At 56.1% G+C, this 17,353-nt stretch overlaps 1 protein-coding gene across 3 annotated transcripts; it reads left to right on the plus strand.

The window, feature by feature from the left end:
* The first annotated feature begins 7,330 nt into the window (after window positions 1-7,330).
* Window positions 7,331-16,846, plus strand: LOC311219379 (AN1-type zinc finger protein 5-like). 3 transcript variants are annotated; one of them, XM_084302497.1, is made up of 7 exons: window positions 7,331-7,463; window positions 7,757-7,883; window positions 9,871-10,044; window positions 11,430-11,523; window positions 12,234-12,352; window positions 14,005-14,115; window positions 16,062-16,846. In XM_084302497.1, exons 3-7 carry the CDS (start codon window positions 9,894-9,896, stop codon window positions 16,208-16,210), a joined length of 624 nt encoding a protein of 207 aa, XP_084158623.1. In that variant the 5' UTR covers window positions 7,331-7,463; window positions 7,757-7,883; window positions 9,871-9,893; the 3' UTR covers window positions 16,211-16,846. The 3 variants fall into 3 exon arrangements, with proteins under 3 accessions (XP_084158623.1, XP_084158625.1, XP_084158624.1); XM_084302499.1 differs by having other exon boundaries at window positions 11,433-11,523; XM_084302498.1 differs by having other exon boundaries at window positions 7,337-7,463; window positions 7,757-7,879.
* Window positions 16,847-17,353: the final 507 nt, after the last annotated feature.

Below are 17,353 nucleotides of genomic sequence, written 5' to 3' on the forward strand. Positions count from 1 at the left end.
GCCAGGGAGTGCCAGCAGCTCCCGGTTTGCAATGTTTCCCCCCCCAGCCAGTCCCAGCAGCAGTTTGGGGAGGGAAGGGACGTTTCCACCTTCTTGTACCAAACAGCTCCAGTGCTCACATCCCCTTTGCTGCGGTTTAAATCCCAGCCTCCAGAGGCGAAAGGTTGCGTATTAGCACACTGCACTGCTGAGCGCCTCTAATTAGGGCTTGGCAGCCTCCGTCCGCGGCCCCGTAAGCACCTTTTTGGCTGCCGCTCTGGAAAAAGCCGTGCCCGGGGACTTAGCTCTTAATATCGCCGGAGCCCAGGTGAGCCACCCGCTGCCTCCAGCAAACGGGCTCAGCCCCAGCCCCAGGCGTGCCCCCGGCCCCGGTCCCAGCCCCGATGGGAACTGGGGCTGATCCTGGTCCCCCTGCTTGGGATGAGCCTGGGGCCGTCCCTGCTCCCTGCCCACATCCCCTGGATGCTTCACGTTTTCTGGGTGCATTTGGGCAATAATATTGCTACGGGAGCAGTTTCCTTAAATCCATCTCCGTTACCGCAAGCAGCTTATCACGAGAAACTCTTTTCCTCTCTGTTCTTTTAATACGATCCCAGCTTAGCAAAACCCAGGGCTTAGCCACTGCCCCTGAAGTGCAAGTGAGGAGAGGAGAATTAAATAATATGAAAGCACAAAACAAAGGGCTGAGCTTTGAGCAGCTCGTCTTGTGGGGCGGGGGATGCCAGGGGGGCAGCCTGGCCGGTGACCACTGGGGCTGCCCACGGGGGGGATGCTCTGCGGGGGCATCGGGGCACGGCCCCTCGCTCGGCCCCTCCGGGAGGGCTTGGTTTTGTGGGTCAGTGGGTCAGGGATGCTGGGGTGCTTTCAGACATTGCTTCCTCTGGTAGGGAGTGGGGAAAGAGCCATGTGGGCTCCTCGTTGCCCTAAAGATTCCCCAAACAGGCAGGGCCCATGGGTGCAGCCCTTCCAAGGAGCTCAGCTGGGGGAGCATCCCCCCTGAATCGGTTAAAACATCCCATCACAAAGCAGTATATTGAGGGCTTTTACCAGTTTTGAAATATTGCAGTTTTCCGGAGTTTTCCCATCTTGGTTTTTACCTGAACCAGTGAGTGGCTCTGGGGAACGCAGTGCCCTTTGCAGAGCCCGCCTCGCACCCAGAAATGGGTCTCAAACCCCTCCAGCCCTACTGGGACCCAGTGGTGGGTGTCGGACGGAGCGATGTGGGCACTGGGGTGGCTGCAGGGACTCCTGGCTGTGGTGCAGAGCCCGATCCCCACGCCGTGCCAAAGGGCTCAGGGTTTTTGCCCTGCGATTGTCCCCGCTCATCCGCTCGGTCCCGGCTGGCTGGGCTCGCCTTGGACTCCGCTCCCGGCACAGCGCGGGTTGCTGGGGAGACCGGCTGGTTTATTTACCGTCAGGGCTGCGATAAGGAGTGTGAACGGGGAGGCGAAGCACATGGTGTCCAATGTGCCTGACCCACTTTCTGCCACCCGGGCACTGTTATTGGATTGCAGCGGTGAGCGGTGCGCCGAACCGCAGAGAGAGATGCAGAGATGGCCCCTGGGGCCACCAGGGCTTGGGGTTTCCTTTCCTGTGAACCCCATTATTGTTCAGGCTGGAAGGAAGAGAGGAAAACCAGCCTTGGTCTCTGCGAGGACACTGCAAAGTTGGTGTGCTGGGGACAGCTGGGTGCAGCAGAAGGATGGGTGCTGGGGAAGGATGTGCTGGGGATGGGTAGGTGCTGGGGACAGATGGGTGCCGGGGAAGGATGGGTGCCAGGAAAGGATGGATGCTGCAGAAGGACAGGTACTGCAGAAGGATGGGAGGCAGCAGCAACCAAGCCCAGGAGCGCAATGGGGAACAAAAGCTCGCCCAAGCCCCACACCCTCGCAGCCGGCCGGGGGGGACAGGAGGAGCGGGAGGTCCCCGGCGTGGCGCAGCCCCGCCGGCGCTAGCACAGTGGCCCAGATCTGCCATTCCGCATGGCTTCCCCGGCCTCTCCCCACGCCGGCTGCGGCAAGCAGGGCGCTCGTGCGGCGCCTCGCCCGCCGCCCGCTAATCCGACATGACTCTTCCATTAGAGACGAGATGCCGGCAAAGAGCTTTTCGGTGTAGGAATTAACTCCTTCTCCCACCCTGCACTGCAGGGCGAGGTCCCCTCCGTCCCCGTCTCTCAGTTCTGCCCTCGCAGGTGCGTCCCCATCCTCCTCCTCTGAGGATGCGGGATGAAGGCAGGCACCGGCTGCTGGCCTGCATCATCAAGCCCTAAACACGGGATGGGGACGTAGGGGACTGCGGTGCTAAAGGGGTGCCCCCAGCGAGCCGATGTCACCCAAAATAGGGAGCACGGCGGGAGCTCAGGGTCAGCGTCCTAGCTGGGGGTTTGGACCGGGTGCTGCTCCCCGAGCGGGGGCTCCAGGATGTGGCGGGGATTGATCGGCTGCGGACGTGCCCACAATGTCACGGGTGTCACAGCCCGGAGGTGTCAGCCTCTCACATCCAATGTGACACTGCGCGGGGGGGATGGCAGTGGCAGAGCTGCAGCAGCAGCTGGGTCCTCAGCCTGTGGGGTGGGCAGACGGTGCAGGATTCACTCTCTGGGAGCAGGAATGTTCCCCTCAGCCCCTGCCCCCAAGGTGTCCCTCATGCCCCTGGAGGTGACAGCATTGGGCCCCAGCAGCTTTACAGAGAGGGGATCAGAGCAGGACGCGGTTCCTGCCTTGCCCTGCAGCATGCTCGGGGCTCGGGAGCTGTCCCTGCGTGGGGATCGGGATCCCACCCGTGCCCCATCCTCCCATGACAGCCAGAGCCCCGTGTCCTCGCTGCCCCCCGTGGCTGTGGGGTTTGGGGACCTCGGGTGACCCGAGCGATGCGGTTGGGAGCAGGTATCGGGTGACACGGGCTGGGAGCTCCCAGGCTCCCAGAGGCGATGGAGATCTGACCTGGATCCCAGCCACCCCCCCAGCTTCACCTTCCAGGCCACCGCGTGGCCCCATGTGGGGTCGGGGCCAGCTGCACCCACCAGTGTTGGGGTGGGGAGGTTGTGAAAGATTCTTCGGGGAGGGCGAAGCGTGTCTGGGCTGCACCCCTCTGCTGTGGGTGCCAGGCACCCTCCTGCCACCCAAGGGAGGTGCCAAGTGCCACTGTGGGACACAGCCCGGCCACGGCTGTGCAGGGCTGCGGCGGGGCCCTGGTGTCCCCTGCAGAGGAACCCCCCCAGCATCCCGACGCGGAGCCACCCATGAAATATTCAGGCCATTTAGTGCGATTTCTGTGTCGGCGTTGAAAGCTCCATGAATATTTCAGGCTGCATTAAAGTTTCATGGCTGCCGCGCTTTGGCACAGCCCCGTGGACACCACTACCACGGGAAGCCCCTCTGCCGGGATGCTCCAGACTCCAGCGACCCATTTCCCCCTGTTTTATCCCCAAAACAGGCAGTGGTGTTGCAGTGAGGGCTGTGGCTCCCTGTAATGCTCTGGGAGCAACCTTGCTTCTCCATAGCCCCCATCAATGCCCACCCTGGGCACAAGAAGCTGCTCGCAGCTCCCTGAGCATCTTGCTGGGTCTCATTCTCCATGTCTCAAGTTTTCCAGGTCAGCCCCCACCAGAAAAGACCGTTCCCTGCTCCTCCACCAGCCCTCGTAACGCCGCTCTTCCCGTGTTTATATAACGGCGACGTCTCCTGTGGACTGGGGAGAGAATTGGCCGGGGAGAAATAATGAGGATAATTCGAGTCATTTGGGAAGATGAGGTTTGCGAGGTGCCCAGCATCTTCCACCTTTTACATGTTGTCTCTAATCATCCGCAATCTCGGATGGCCATTGATGGAGCTCGTTGCTGTGGCGACGGATGAATAGCCCTGGGATTGTAACATGCCAAAAAAGTGCCGTCCTTCCATCAAAACAACAACAACAACAAAAATATCATTCTGTTCAGGAAATTAAGCAGTTTGCAACCAAATAGCAGAGTCTGAAAGGGCTCCCGCGTCTGCTCTTTCCTCCCAGCTCCCGCCGCTGCGCTGGGTTTGTCAGGAACATGCCCGGCACCCCACCGAGTCCTTTGTACGCACCGGACAAGGAGAAGGTGGTAATTGCAAGGGGGTTTCTAACCCACTGAGCCTATTGAAAGAATTTTTATGCCCCCCACACCTTTCTTCTTCCCCAGATGTGTGTCATGCTGGCAGGGAGCGCGGGACGTTGCGGTGAGGGGCTAGCACAGCTCTGGGTCAATGTGTTAGCTGTGCGAGATCAGAGCCTGGGCAGCGGGGCTGTGGAGGAGGTGGTGGCGGTGTCTGGCGTGGGTGGCGAAGGTTTGGGTCCTGCTCCTTGCTTTGGGAAGCAGCAGTGCCAGAAAGGAACACGCAGAATCCCCAGCAGATCTCCCAGCACACTCTGCATGGATTCTCCTGTGCGTTACGTGGTGCTGCACCGGTCTCTTGCATGCTTTTTGAGCCAGGGTCTGGTCCCCACAGGCATCTCCGCTGCTCCCAAACACCGCCTGCCACCAACAAGATGAGAGCAACATAATTCAGAGCTGTGTTACCCCCACGACCATCCTGCGAGGGATGAGAAACCAAACCTCTGCAGGGCAAGCATTCAGCTGACAGCCTGGGAGAGCCCTGGGGTGCAGCAGGGCTGCACCCAGCTGCGGGCAGCGGGGAGGAGGAGGGAGAAAGCTGCACAGAGCAGCCTGGGGATGAGAAAGGGGCACGGTCCCACGGCCCGGGCTCCTCATGGGGCAGAGCTTTGCCACCGTCCCCAGAGCCCCGCGCCCTCCCCGCGCTCAGCAGGAGCCAGATGGAGGCACATCCTGGCAGCACCGAAAGCCAAGGCAGTGGAGCAGGCTGGGGAGATTAACTCTGCTGGGAAAACAAGCTCAGCAGATGCTGCCGAGCGGAGGATACGTGCGCAGTGTGTGTGTGTGTGTGTGTGTGTGTGCGCGCACATGCGTGTGCTACAAGCACGTACATGTGCAGACGTAAGTGCTTGCGTGCGTGCTTATGTGTGCTGTGCAGCCGAGCTTCTGGCCTCAGAGAGGCAGGCTGGGTATTGGAAATTTGTCCTCGTCCTTTCATTGTGCTGCTTTGATAACAGTGATAATTGGCTAGAAATCGATACTCTTTTGCTCCTCGATTCTGCCACCCCGTCTCTCCCAGCCCTCCCCTCCCTGCACGCCTTGCTCCCTTAGGTGGAGTGACATTTCTGTGCTCTGCGCAGTCATTAGGTAACCCCGAGACTGGCCTTGGAGGGGGCTGATGCCACCCGACAGCGGGCAGAGACAGCAGCAGTGCCAGGCAGGGGGTGATGCTCCAGCAGCGTGTCCCCGTGCCGTTGGTGCCACAGCGGTGGCCACAGCGGGTCAGGGGACGAGGGGAGAGAGGAGCAGGGAGGGGACAGGTCCAGGTTGGGTCAACCAGGAGCCCCCTGCGGCCTTGAATATGAAAATAGCATCATGAGGAAATATGTAACAGCTCCGCTCACCGTGCCCCTTGCTCTCTGCCCTTGTCCCTCTGGCCAGGTGCCCCTACACCCTCCTTGGGGCCCCTGCTTCCACCCCAGGCTGGAAGCAGGGGGCTGGGGGGGGTTGGTTGAGGGCAGGAGGGGAGATGGAGGGGGTGAGAGGGTGGGGGCTGTGTCCGTGCGTGGGTGCCCACCTTTCCGTGGGAGCCTGGTGCCACCTGGTGGCCAGCACGCCCTGGCCGTGGCCTCTGCCTCGGCCTCGGCCTCTTCCCGGGTCCCCCAGCAGCTGTGGGGGCTCGGGGTGCTGCCCCGGGTGCCCCCCACCCTAATCTGTCCCAGGAAGGGGGTGGCGGCTGCTAGACTTGCTGCTCGCTCCAGCATCTTCCAGCAGCCCCAGCAGCTCCTGGAGGGACCCGGCGCAGCCCCTTGCTCTCGTGTCGGTGCCTGGGGCTGCTCGATTCATGCTTGTGCAGACCCCAACGCCCGTGTGGGTCCAGGGGGGTGCACCCCAGGACATGGCTGGGAATGCTTGCACAGGCAGATGAGGGACAAAGCATGACTTATTCAGCCCTTAAAAAAAAAAAAAAATCAAACTGTACCCACAGATGCAGGAAACAGCCCCTTAAGGTTTCCTGGGTGTCCGGAGCCCCAAGAGCATCCCCAGGGCAAAGCCTGGCTTTGGTTAACTGAAGAAATGCAGTAACACTGTGCCAGTGCCCACATAACCCACTAACATTTTTGTAGCCCCTGGGACAGGGAAGACAAACAGCTTTTTGGGCAGCAGCTGACCTTAATGGTGGTTTCTCAGGGGTTTTGCTCCCCACTGCTTGCCCAAACGCCCTGCCTGGCACTTTTTCCAAGTCCAGTCATTTGCAGGAGGCACCCACAAAGTCATGAACACAAGAGCATGGCTAGGGAGGAGGCTGCACCTTGGGCACCAGCTCACAGATGGACCAGCCTTATAGTGAGATGTCATGACAATACCCAAGCAGAGTTTTAGAAAAAAAAAAAAAAAAAGGTTCAGGGAAGAGCAGCAGGGATGATCTGCAGCCTGCACAGCCTGCCTTCCAGCTGGAAACCTCCAGAACTCGGCTCTGCATAGTTCACTAAGGAGCGGTTCGACCACCATTGCCCAGTGCCTGCAGAGGGAAGAGCTCTCCTACTCCGCTGCTTTTTCATTCTGCTGACGAAGCAGAACAAAACGTGGGAGGTGGTGGCTGGCAAACTCCGAGGGGTTGATTGCAGCCGCTGCCGGGGCTGGCAGGTCCACAGCCTGTGCCTCCCTGTGCAATGGAAGCATGGCTCTGCAGCATCATGCTGGGCCTCAGAGCACCCCGACATCCCTGTCTGTCTGTGAAGCAGCAGCGACACGGCCTGTTTGGGACTAAATGATCTCTGAATTAACTTTGTGTTAACAATGTTGATGTGCAGCGGGCTCCCCACTCCCAGCTCTCCCCCTACAGCTGGGGCGCCATCAGCTGTGCCCTGGCCCCTATAGCTTTAGGGCACAGAGGTCCCAGTCCCTTCTCCTATAGCCTGTGTCCAACTGCATCACAGAATCATTAGGGCTGGAAAAGCCCTCCAAGACCACCTGCTCCAACCATCGCCCCGCTACCAGCCCCTGCAGCAGGGCTTCCCAGACCCTCACAGCCAGAGCAAGGGGGTGCCGATGGGGCGGCCCCAGGGCCCTTCCCTATAGCGGGCATCACCCACGCCCGGTGCCAGGAGGTCCCCAAACCGATAACCGGGGGGCCCCAGCCCGGTGCCCGGGGGTCCCCAGCCCTCCCCTCCGGCCCCGTCTCCCCGTCCCGTCCCGTCCCGCCCGGTCGGGCCCTCCCCGGGGGAGGGCGCTCGGGGGCCGCGGTCCCTCCGCCGCGCCCGCCATGTTTCGCGGCCGCCCGCCCTGCCCGCCACCCGCCTGAGCCTCCCGGCGGCCGCCCCCGGCCCGGCCCGGCCCTGCCCGGCCCGGCCCGGCCCGGCCCGGCGGCCGCCCGCCTCCGCCGGTGAGTGCGGCCCGGCCCGGCCCTGCCCGCAGCCTCCGCGTAGGCCGCGAAGCCTCGGCCTCGATTTCTGCGGCGAGCCGGGAGCGGGCGCCCGGCCCCGGCTGAGGGCGAGCTCCGGGGAGGGCTTCCCCCCGCCCTGCCCTGCCCACCCCCCGGGCCGGCGAGGCCGCGGGGGCTCCACAGCGCCCTGCGGGGCCTCCCCGCGGCGGGCCCCGCGCCAACGGCAGCTGCTGGGGTCCCGGAGGGGTCCCGAGCGCCGTGGCCGTGACTCGGGTTTGGGGTTTCTCTTTCAGGTGGGGGTCTCGGCCCCGCACGGGCAGCTCGGGGCGGCCTTGGCCTTGGAGCAGGGAGCGGCTCAGCTGCGGGGCGGCTTCCTCGGGGCGCCTCTCTGAGCGGAGCGGCGGACAGGAGGCCCGGTGGGTGAGTGGACGGGGGCTTTGGGTGGCCCAGGAGCGGTGTTAGCCCTGGCTTCTGACGGCCTTGAGCTGGTGCCGCCTCCAGGCTGCCTGGGGCTGGCTCGTGGACGGAGCAGCAAAAGGGGAAGAGGTCAGATCTCCCCTTGGGTTCTGTATTTCAGTGGGTTTTGCAGGAAGGCTACGTGCTGCTTGTGACCATCTGCGGGCTGCCCGTGGATGGCTAGGTAAGGCAGCCTGCTGAGGGGTAGCTAAACTTGTCAAATGTAGCAGCAATCCTCTATTTCTGTCTCTAGGGTCACTCAAAATTAGAAACAACTTATGAAAATCATTCTGTGAGTGGTGGTGGTTGCCACCTGGTTGCAGTCACAGCGATTCAGCCTTTCAGGTTTGCTCTGTGCTAACCACAACCTTTGTGCAGCCTGGCCAGGGGAGCTGAGTGCGGAGGAGGCTCCTGCGGCTGCTTGTGCTGAAGGAGAGGTTGGTCTGAATTGAGGAACCCCAGGTCTGGTAACGGGAACACTGGTCTGAGCTCTGCAAAGGAAACCCCAGTTGCAGAGCTGAGATTCCTATCGCACAGCTGAGGACAAGGAGGAACAAAGCAGAGCTGATTCACTTCCTTCCCACAGGAGCGCTCCTGGGGGTTGTTATTTCGTGATCCCGTCACCTTATTCCTTTTGCAGAGCAAGTTTTGTGGGTGCGTGAAAGAAAGTGGCCGAGTTAGTTGTGAAGCTGTGGATGCTTTGTGTGTCTGTGCTGGGAGAAGGAGGCACGCTGCTGGGAGCTCCCCAGAGCAGCGCCTCGTGTTTGCTAGGGCACTCCCAAGCGAGAGCCACCTGTGAACGTCCACGTCCCTTGTCCTGTGCCAAAGCTGGACAGGCCACGGCCACGTTGTTCACACAAAGGGACCAGGCCGGGGAAGCTGGCTCTGCTCTGCTCTGCTTCCTGAGGAAATGCGGATGACGGAAGGGGGAAATCCTTGCTGCAGAGCTCCGGCACCCAGCTGAAAGAACTCGTCCTGCCACTCGGGCTGGGTGCTGTGCTCCTTTTTGTCTGGTGTAAATCTGTAGTGCTGGGGCACTGCTCGGTGCTACCCTGGAAGCAGGATCTTGCCTGCAGAACAGTGCATAATTCCAGCTACTGATGATGTTTTACGTTTTATATCTCTTTGTTCCATCTGAATTTGTTTTTATTTTTATTTATTACCGGGAGTTACTGCTTACGGTTTAGAGAGTGCAGTGCAGTCTGGCCATATAAATGCTGTGCCACGTGTGGCTGGAAGGGGTCAGCTCCTGGGTATGTAGGCAACAGCATGGGATGCAGAGAGTAAGATTCATTTTGAAAGTAGGATCACGGTTTCTATTGTTCCTCTTAGGGAGGTGTTCCAGAACCACACCTTATTGATGGAAAGAAGCCTTATTCTTATTTCCAGCCTAAATATAGAAACCTCTGGTTCTCTTTATCCAGCAGCATATGTCAGGAAACGCTTTTAATATGTCAGACTTGAGAGTCAGTAGGTTTCTTTTGAATCACTTGCATCATCTTCCTGAGAATTAAAAAACTAAAACTGTCTGGTCGTGAAAATGAATGGTGCTGAGCGCAGACTGTAACTAATTAACCTGGATGCTGGCCGTTTGACCTGTATTTGTTGCTCCGGTGTTTGCAGGAGTCATTAGTCATGCTGTGATGGCACTTGCTACATTTGAGAGCGGATCGTCCAGGCCTTATGTGCGTATCTTACAGAGAGTTTAGCAAGCTCTGTGGTTCGGAGGGACTCCTGTTGACTTTTCAGGCTTTGTGGCAGCAGAGTTGTGTATTCTGTCGCTGCTTACAAGCCCTCTGTATCTTTAGCTCAGGGGGCTCGGATTGCATTGTTGTGTGCATGCAGGAACCAGACTCTTGGGATCCTTTGTGCTCCTTCCTGATCAGCTGCAGTATACAATGAACTAGTTCTTTGACCGTAACAGCTGTCTCATTTTCATTCCTGTTTTTAGCTTGGTGTCTTGAGGGAGAAAGAATGGCTCAAGAGACGAATCAAACCCAGGTGCCTCTGCTGTGCACCACTGGCTGTGGATTTTATGGCAGCCCCCGAACCAATGGGATGTGCTCCGTTTGCTATAAGGAATTTCTGCAGAGGCAACAGAGCAGTGACCGGATAAGCCCATCAGGTAGAGCATTTTTGTCCCAGAAATCTATCTTAAATAAGTGCCTGGATGCAAACTGTGTTAGAGCGTGATACTGGTATTAGTCACCAGCACATTGACCCCCAAAAAACTCTGTTCCTTGTAAGAGGGTTGGTTGTTCTCTTCCCAGACCCAGCTGTTTGTGAAACCCCGTCTCAGTCAGCACCTTCCAGTAAACTGTAAAACTTCACTTGTCCTAACAGTGGCCCAGATTTATAACTATAACCTTCCTCCTGAGTTCTGTGGTGACTGCTGGAAACCATGAGCCTCCAAACCATTTGTTTGGTCCCTCCAAACAAACAGGATTTTATTTGGCCTTTTGAGTTTGCATAATTTTCTCAACAAGCTTGATAGGCAAAACCAATGAAATAAAAGCTTTGTTTCTTGCAGCTAAGCACAGCTGACATATCAGTGAGTTGGGAAGAAACTAGGCACACAGAAGGGGTGCTCTTACCATTAGCAGCAGGGTTTTTTCTTGCTGAGAGTCTGTGCAGATGCCCCCTGTACTGACTTCACAACACCAGTGAGAAATGCCTTCTGGAGACCTCTAGTTTTGTTCCTGAGCGTAGTAATGGCATTGCTTGAATTACCCACTCAAAATGTATATCAGCTCTTGCTGACAGAGGATTAATCACAAAGGGTTTTTCTAAACACCCTGGTTTAGATCTTTGAATGACATAAACCAACACGGTTCTACCGAGGCCAGTTCTTTTCAGCAGAGAGGGATCTGGTTCTTATACTTAAGAGAAGTAACACTGGATTGGAGGGATGTTGGTACTACAACTCTTCTATTTATACTCATAGGAGAATTCTGCTGCTGATGTGGCATTTGCTTTGCAATGCTGAAGGAAAAGAAGGGAAATCAAAGAGTGCCAGAGGTGTCATGGGTGGCTGAAGTCAGATTGTACCAGATGTTAAAAAAACACACAGTAGTGGAAGGTACACAGCATATAACTGCTGCAAATATACACTCACCCCTCGAAAAGGAGCTAACAGATCCTGAGGAGCTGAGCAGATCTCCATAAGTGAGGTCTTTGGCTCTCAGGAAGATGAGCAGCTCGATTCAGAAGGTTGCTCTGATCCTGATTAAGGAGCCATTCCTGATCTAGTGTAAGAATAGCTGCACCGGGTCATGGTGAGGTCTATTTGGCCTGCTGTTCTGTCCCCACAGAGACCTACACACAAATTTGGAGGGGAGAGTGTAAGAACAGGGGAGCTGGGAGTGATCCCAACCTGGCTGTGCCCTGCCAGCTCCTGGTAGAGAGCAGGAGGTTTAAGCCTGCTGGAAATGCTCCATCCTGCTTTCTCCTAGCACCTGAGGAACTTGCTAACATTTCTAAAACTTCTGAGATTGTGATCTTGTTTCTTAGCAGCCAGTGGTCCCAACAGCAGCCCCATGGCAGCAGACTCGATTGCAGGGCAGCATGCAGAAGGAGACTCCACACCTGAGGATGTGAAAGCCAGGTAGGGGCGTAGTCTGGGGGGGTCTCTACAGCCGTGATACAAACCAACCCTGGGACACAAGGGGTGGGCTCTCATCCTTTGCATGGCCAAAGAAATCTGTAAAACAGGCTGGATCAAACACAGGTCACTGTGACCCTGGTTTAACTGGAGGACTGAGATGTTCCTGACGATGATTACTGGTTCAGAGTCAGGTACCAGAGGTCAGTAGTAAATTAAAACCCCAGAGTAAACTGGTTCTCTTACAGCCAGTGCTCTGTGTCCATCACTAGCTATGTTAAACTGCTCAGTTTCAACTCAGTCCTAAGTGAAGGCACCTGGTGATGATCCAGTCTGGGAGCTGCGAGAGCAGAATTAGGGACCTCAGTCATATTTGATAGGAAGGAAGACACTACTACTACTTTTTTGAGCTCTCCCATTACATTACAGTCATGACTCATAACTCTGTTTCCATGGCCTTGGTCTTGTTTTTGGGGCTGCTACCTTGGCTTTGAGATATAGTGGGGTGGAAAAGGAAACTGAGATTATCACACATTTGTGCCTATAAAAAACTTTGATCCCAAGTCTCAAGGGCATGTGGCCTACTGTACTCCTGAGCTCCCTCCAAGTATAATGAAACTAAGTTTATGAGCTGAAGATCTCTCCCACCTAACTGTTCATCAAGGAAAATATTTGTGTTTGCTCTATGGTTTGTTCGTTGCAAATGCTCCCAGTGCTCAGACTCCTGTGACCCATCAGATGACAGCCATGAGCATATCCAGAGAAGAAAACAGCAGCGAGACGGAAGGGTTCATCAAGACAGAGGAAGGCACATCAGCATCTTCCTCATCAGGTAGACTGATTGGTTTGGCCTTGCACAAGTCAAGATGACACCAATCTAGCAAGTCATTTTCAGCAGCAAGCACAACACTGGCCAGGGGACAGTTGTTAGCCACTGGCAGTGAAGGTAACAGGGAGAGAAAACACTGCCCCTGAGGGCAGGCCGAGAGATTGCTTCGTGGGCTGAGAGCTGAGTGTCTGCCAGCCCTCAGCTTGCTGGCAGGAGGATCATCTTCCATGATGCCTATCTCAGTGAATGGCAGGAAGCCCAGAGCGTCCCACAGCCTGCTGCATGGCTGCTGTCAGCTGCACGCTGCAGGGCTGTGCCAGCTCTCGAGGGAGGAGCAGAGATGGATCCAGTGTAGTGCTGGGAGAGGAGCTGAGACCCTGGAGCAGTGTTTGTGATGGTGGCCAGGGGCAGCCGGTGGCCCAAGCATCGTGCTGTGTGATCGGAGGCATCCCTGCTCCTCAGAGGGATGTAACGCTGTCAGTCTGTTTGCAGAGAGGATACGGGGAAGTGGTAGAGCAGTGTGGGTGTCACTGGCCAGCAGGACACATCCTCTGGTTGATCTGTTACAAGGCAAGACTTCATGCTGCAGCACAGCTGTTACCAAGCGACATTGCATTGGAGGCACCCACCTTTAGCTAAAACTGACAGTTTGCTTGTGTACAAAGCTTAAAAGAAAACAACACAGGGTTGTTAGCTGTTTTTTAAAAAAAGCAACAAAGGCTCCAGTCACTGCGTGTGATTGTGCATTTTTTGTTTGGTAATCCCTTGCTTGCAAGCCCAGGAGACAGTTTACAACAGGCAGGTGAGAGACTGTTCAGTCAAAGAGAGACTTGAAAGAGCCTGCCCCTCTCATCTGGTTGTGGGGTTACTAGAAAGTTGTTTAGGGTCAGATCCACAAAGCTGTCTCTGCCTCTGTTGGTCTCCTTAGCCTGGTTTTCAGCGCCGTGTGCGCTGCAGGTGTGTATCTTCTAGCAGCTGGAGCTCCTCCCTCCTGTTGACTCTAGCCTGCTTAGGTGCTGTAGGAAATCCTGCTAAGCATCAGTGACCTTTAACAATCTGGCTTTCAGAGCTCAGTTTTCCTTTTGGTAGATTAGAGACAGTGATGAGTATCTGTGCAAAGCATTCTGAGACCTACATACGAGGAACACTTACATAAGAGTCAACAAAAATAATTACTAGTACTTACAAGGGGTTAATTTTATTTTTTTTTTTAAACAAAGATTAACTCCAGGCTCAGATGTGCACTTGTATTACTGAACATCAGCTAAGCTGACTGTCTGTGTGCATTCTTAACCCACAGCAAGCACCAGGTAATTCTACTTAGCATTACCTTTTCTCAGCATGAGCTAAATAGCGTCACGTTACCCTATGTATGCCTTAGCTAAACCTTAATATCTTGGTGTTGTTTCTGAGTCTTGGACTTAGGGAACTGAGAAAGAACGTGAAGCTGCGTGGGGCACACGGATCTCTGTCTGTGGAAGAAGACAAACCTCAGTTAGGGGTTCGATGTCTGCAGGCTGTTAACTGTTGGGGCCAGAGTGTGCAGGTGGAGGTGTTTGTCTGGCACAGACCCAGAATCAAGCGGCTACAGGAATAAAATGAATGTGTGGTGTAGTTCATCAAGACAGGTAACAAAACCCTGGTCTTTGTTTCAGGTACTCTTCTCGAAACATCTCAGAACACAGCTGAGAGCAAGACATCTTCAGAAAAGCCAAAACAGAAAAAGAATCGCTGCTTCACGTGCCGGAAGAAGATAGGGCTGACTGGTAAGACCCTGACTGTGAGGAAACCTGCCTGCAGCCTCAGCAGTTGGGTTTCGTAGCCCCACAAACAGATCACTTCGTGCTGTGATGCTACCTGAGTTCAGAGGGCTGGCACAGGTCAGTGCTTGGAGGTACCCCTCCCAAAAGTATTTCACATCTGCAAGACGTGGTGCCATAGGGCAGGTGGGAAGAGGACTCTGATCTGCAAACAGAGCTGTCCCTGGCAGTAGCGTGGGGAATCTGACGCTCGTCACGGTTTCCCTGCCAGCCCTTGAATTCTGGGTTGCAGAACTGGATGGAGCAGTGTCTGTGGGGTTATTTCTGCTGCTTGGCAAAAGCTGTTTGCAGAAGCAAAGGCAGTGTTCGCTGTCGATCTGATTCTGCTCCTATTCAAATCAGCAGTAAAACCTTGGTGATACTGATATGAAGGGAGTTAGAGTCAAACTGAAAATCCCACTCTAGGACTCATCCTATTTGTTCAAGTTGCTTGACTTGTGCCATTAGCTTTCTTAGAGCAGGGTGGCGCTGAGCATTGAGCCTGTAAAGCCAAATAGCAAGAGGTACTGCAGTGGTGTCGGGTGGCTGGTATCAATTGTAGAATCACTGGGAAAACTGGCCCTGGAAGAAAACTCGTGAAGCAGTTAACTTGCCTGCAATTTGTTAATACAAACATAATTCCCCTAAACTGACTCTTGGCATTTAGTTTTCCCTGGCAGAAGTTAACCTTAGCGCCGTGCAGGTCACGCTGTTCTAGCAGAGCTCTCTCCTCTTTAGCCTCCTTAGTGCGTTCAGCAGTCAGCAGCTGCACTTGCACTTGTGCTTTCATTGATGTAAGCTGCTTTGGCAGAGTCTGGCCCAGAAGGTTTGTCCAGCACCTGGCACTTCAGAGCTTGGAGATTTGAGGGCACTGTCATAGAATAAGTGCAGGTTTATAAGGCTGGGACTGCAGGGAAGGCAATGTTTGGTGTTAGATGTAGGAAAGTGGATTCTGTAGTTTTAATGCCCCCTAAACCCTTTCCTTCCTTTTGAGAAGCTGTTGTTGAAGCAACAGCATCCTCAAGCTGCAGAGTACGGCATAATGAAGTTATTTTGTGGCTGTGCCTAGCCTTCAGATCTGCAGGGAGGACAGATTTCCTGGATGGGTGTTTCCTTAAGAGCTTCAGGCTCAGAAGTCACTTCTCCTGTAGGAATCAACTTGCAGGAAACTCCTGAGAATTCAAGGCATTTAGGATAAAACGAGTTTTCTCAAGTAGGTGTAAACTGGCACCTCATAGCCTTGTGTTTAGGATCTGTGCAGCCTGTAGTTGCTACAAGGGAGAGCGTGGTTCACTGCTGGCACAGTGGGGAGCTGATCTGTGCTGAAGCAAATCCCTTCCCTTCTCCGTGCCTCAGTTTCCCCATGTGCTGTGATAACGGTCGCACTTCTGGACAGCACTGTGTCTAAGTGAAGTGACTAAATTACAAACTTTGAAAGCCTAAACAGCTTGAAAGTGATGCTGATGAGGTCAAGGTTTTGCTGCTCGCCACCTCACTGCTGGCCAGTCCAGGTGCTGCTGCTGTGATGCTCTGGAGGGCTCGGCTGCAGCTGCCTGCTCACGGCCTGGGCTAGAAATCAGGCTCTCTGCAGTCTCCTGCATATTCCTTGTCCCTGGGGAAGGAGGAGAGCAGCTGCTTGGGGAGCTTTTCCCGCTGCTGTGACAGCTGGCCCTGCCCGGAGCACGTGTGTGCTCACAGCAGCCCTGAGAGTGGCTCAACCAGAAGAGACCAAAACTGTGGCCCAAGATTGTGCCCTACCCCAGCTCCCTTTCACCCAGCGAGGACACAGACCCCCCCTCACTGGCTCGGCCTCCTCTTTCTGTGTTAGTGGAGCTTCACGGTGTAGCAGGAGAGGGCCGGACCCTGCTGGATGGTGACTGATGTGGTTTTGTCTCTGCTCTTCTTCCCCACAGGCTTTGACTGCCGCTGCGGGAACCTGTTCTGTGCCATTCACCGGTACTCAGACATGCACGCCTGCCCCTATGACTACAAGGCAGAAGCCGCTGAGAAGATCCGGAAGGAGAACCCCGTCGTCGTAGCTGAGAAGATCCAGAAGCTGTGAACGGGGCTGAGCGGCGCGAACTACAGCCTGGTGGCCTGGTGCTCCCCCCGGCCTCCCGGCCTCCCTCCTCCTCCCAGCCCCACCAGTGGACATGGGGATCCAGCAGCACACGCAAACCAGCACCTGGACAGGGTGGCTCCTTGCACCTCCTTGGCAGAAGCATGGTGTTCCTCCTCTCCCCGCAGTCCTGCAGGGCTCAGCCGATCCGTTTCTGCCCAGCTCCCACGAGGATGACGGCCCTCACGTGCTCCACGTGCCACCTTGGCGCTCGTCTTCTGCCGGGGCAGCGCGTGGGCGCAGGCAGCAGCGCTCAGCCAGCCCGTCCCTCCAGCCCGCGGCTCCGGGCCCTGCAAACTGCCCGGGACTCGTGGCTGGAGCCCCTGAGCTGCCCCCGGACTTCCCTCCCTCTGCCCCACCGTCTCCTCTTGCAGGACGCAGAAGGGGAAGCTGAGGGTTCCCAGCAGCCGTCCCACCCCTGCCCGCCGAGCGGTGTTTGGTCTCAGATGCAGAAAAGCGGATTCTGTAGTTTAATGCCTCCTAAACCCCTCCCTTCCCTTTCAGAAGCTGTTGTTGAAGCAACTGCATCCTTAAGCTGCAGAGTGTGGCACAGTAAAGTTATTTTGTGGCTTGCCGTGACACAGACACCCTCCAGCCACAGGTCAGGACGTGGAAGCAAGCACTGCTCCACGTGGGGAAGGGCATGCAGAGGGCTCTGGGGCAGGCACAAAGTCACAGGGAGGGTTCTGGGGTGCCCAGAAGTGCATAGAGAGGCTCCGGGGCTTTCCAGAAAGCACGTGGAGAGCCCTGGGGAACACAGAAGGGCACCCAGGGGGCTCTGGGGAGCTCAGAACCACACATAGCAGCATCTGGGGAACACCAAAACACACACAGAAGGTTTGGGGGGGGGGCAAGGAAGGGGCAGGGGGGACACCAGGGCTCTGCTTTTGGGGAAAGTGGGGCTGGGACTGCCAGCTTCCAGCTGTCTCACCAGCACTGACATCCTGATGGGTCCCGGGGGCAACAGCAGCCTCTGCCCCGCTTCAGCTGCCCCTTGCCAACGTTTTCCTCAGGTTTTAGTTCACCAGGGCGTGTGAGCGGCGGCACGTTTTAGTGCTGGGATATGTCAGGGCTGCCAGGATGGCT

Source organism: Netta rufina (genome assembly GCF_964035555.1).
Source record: "Netta rufina genome assembly, chromosome: 28".
Lineage (NCBI taxonomy): Eukaryota > Metazoa > Chordata > Aves > Anseriformes > Anatidae > Netta > Netta rufina.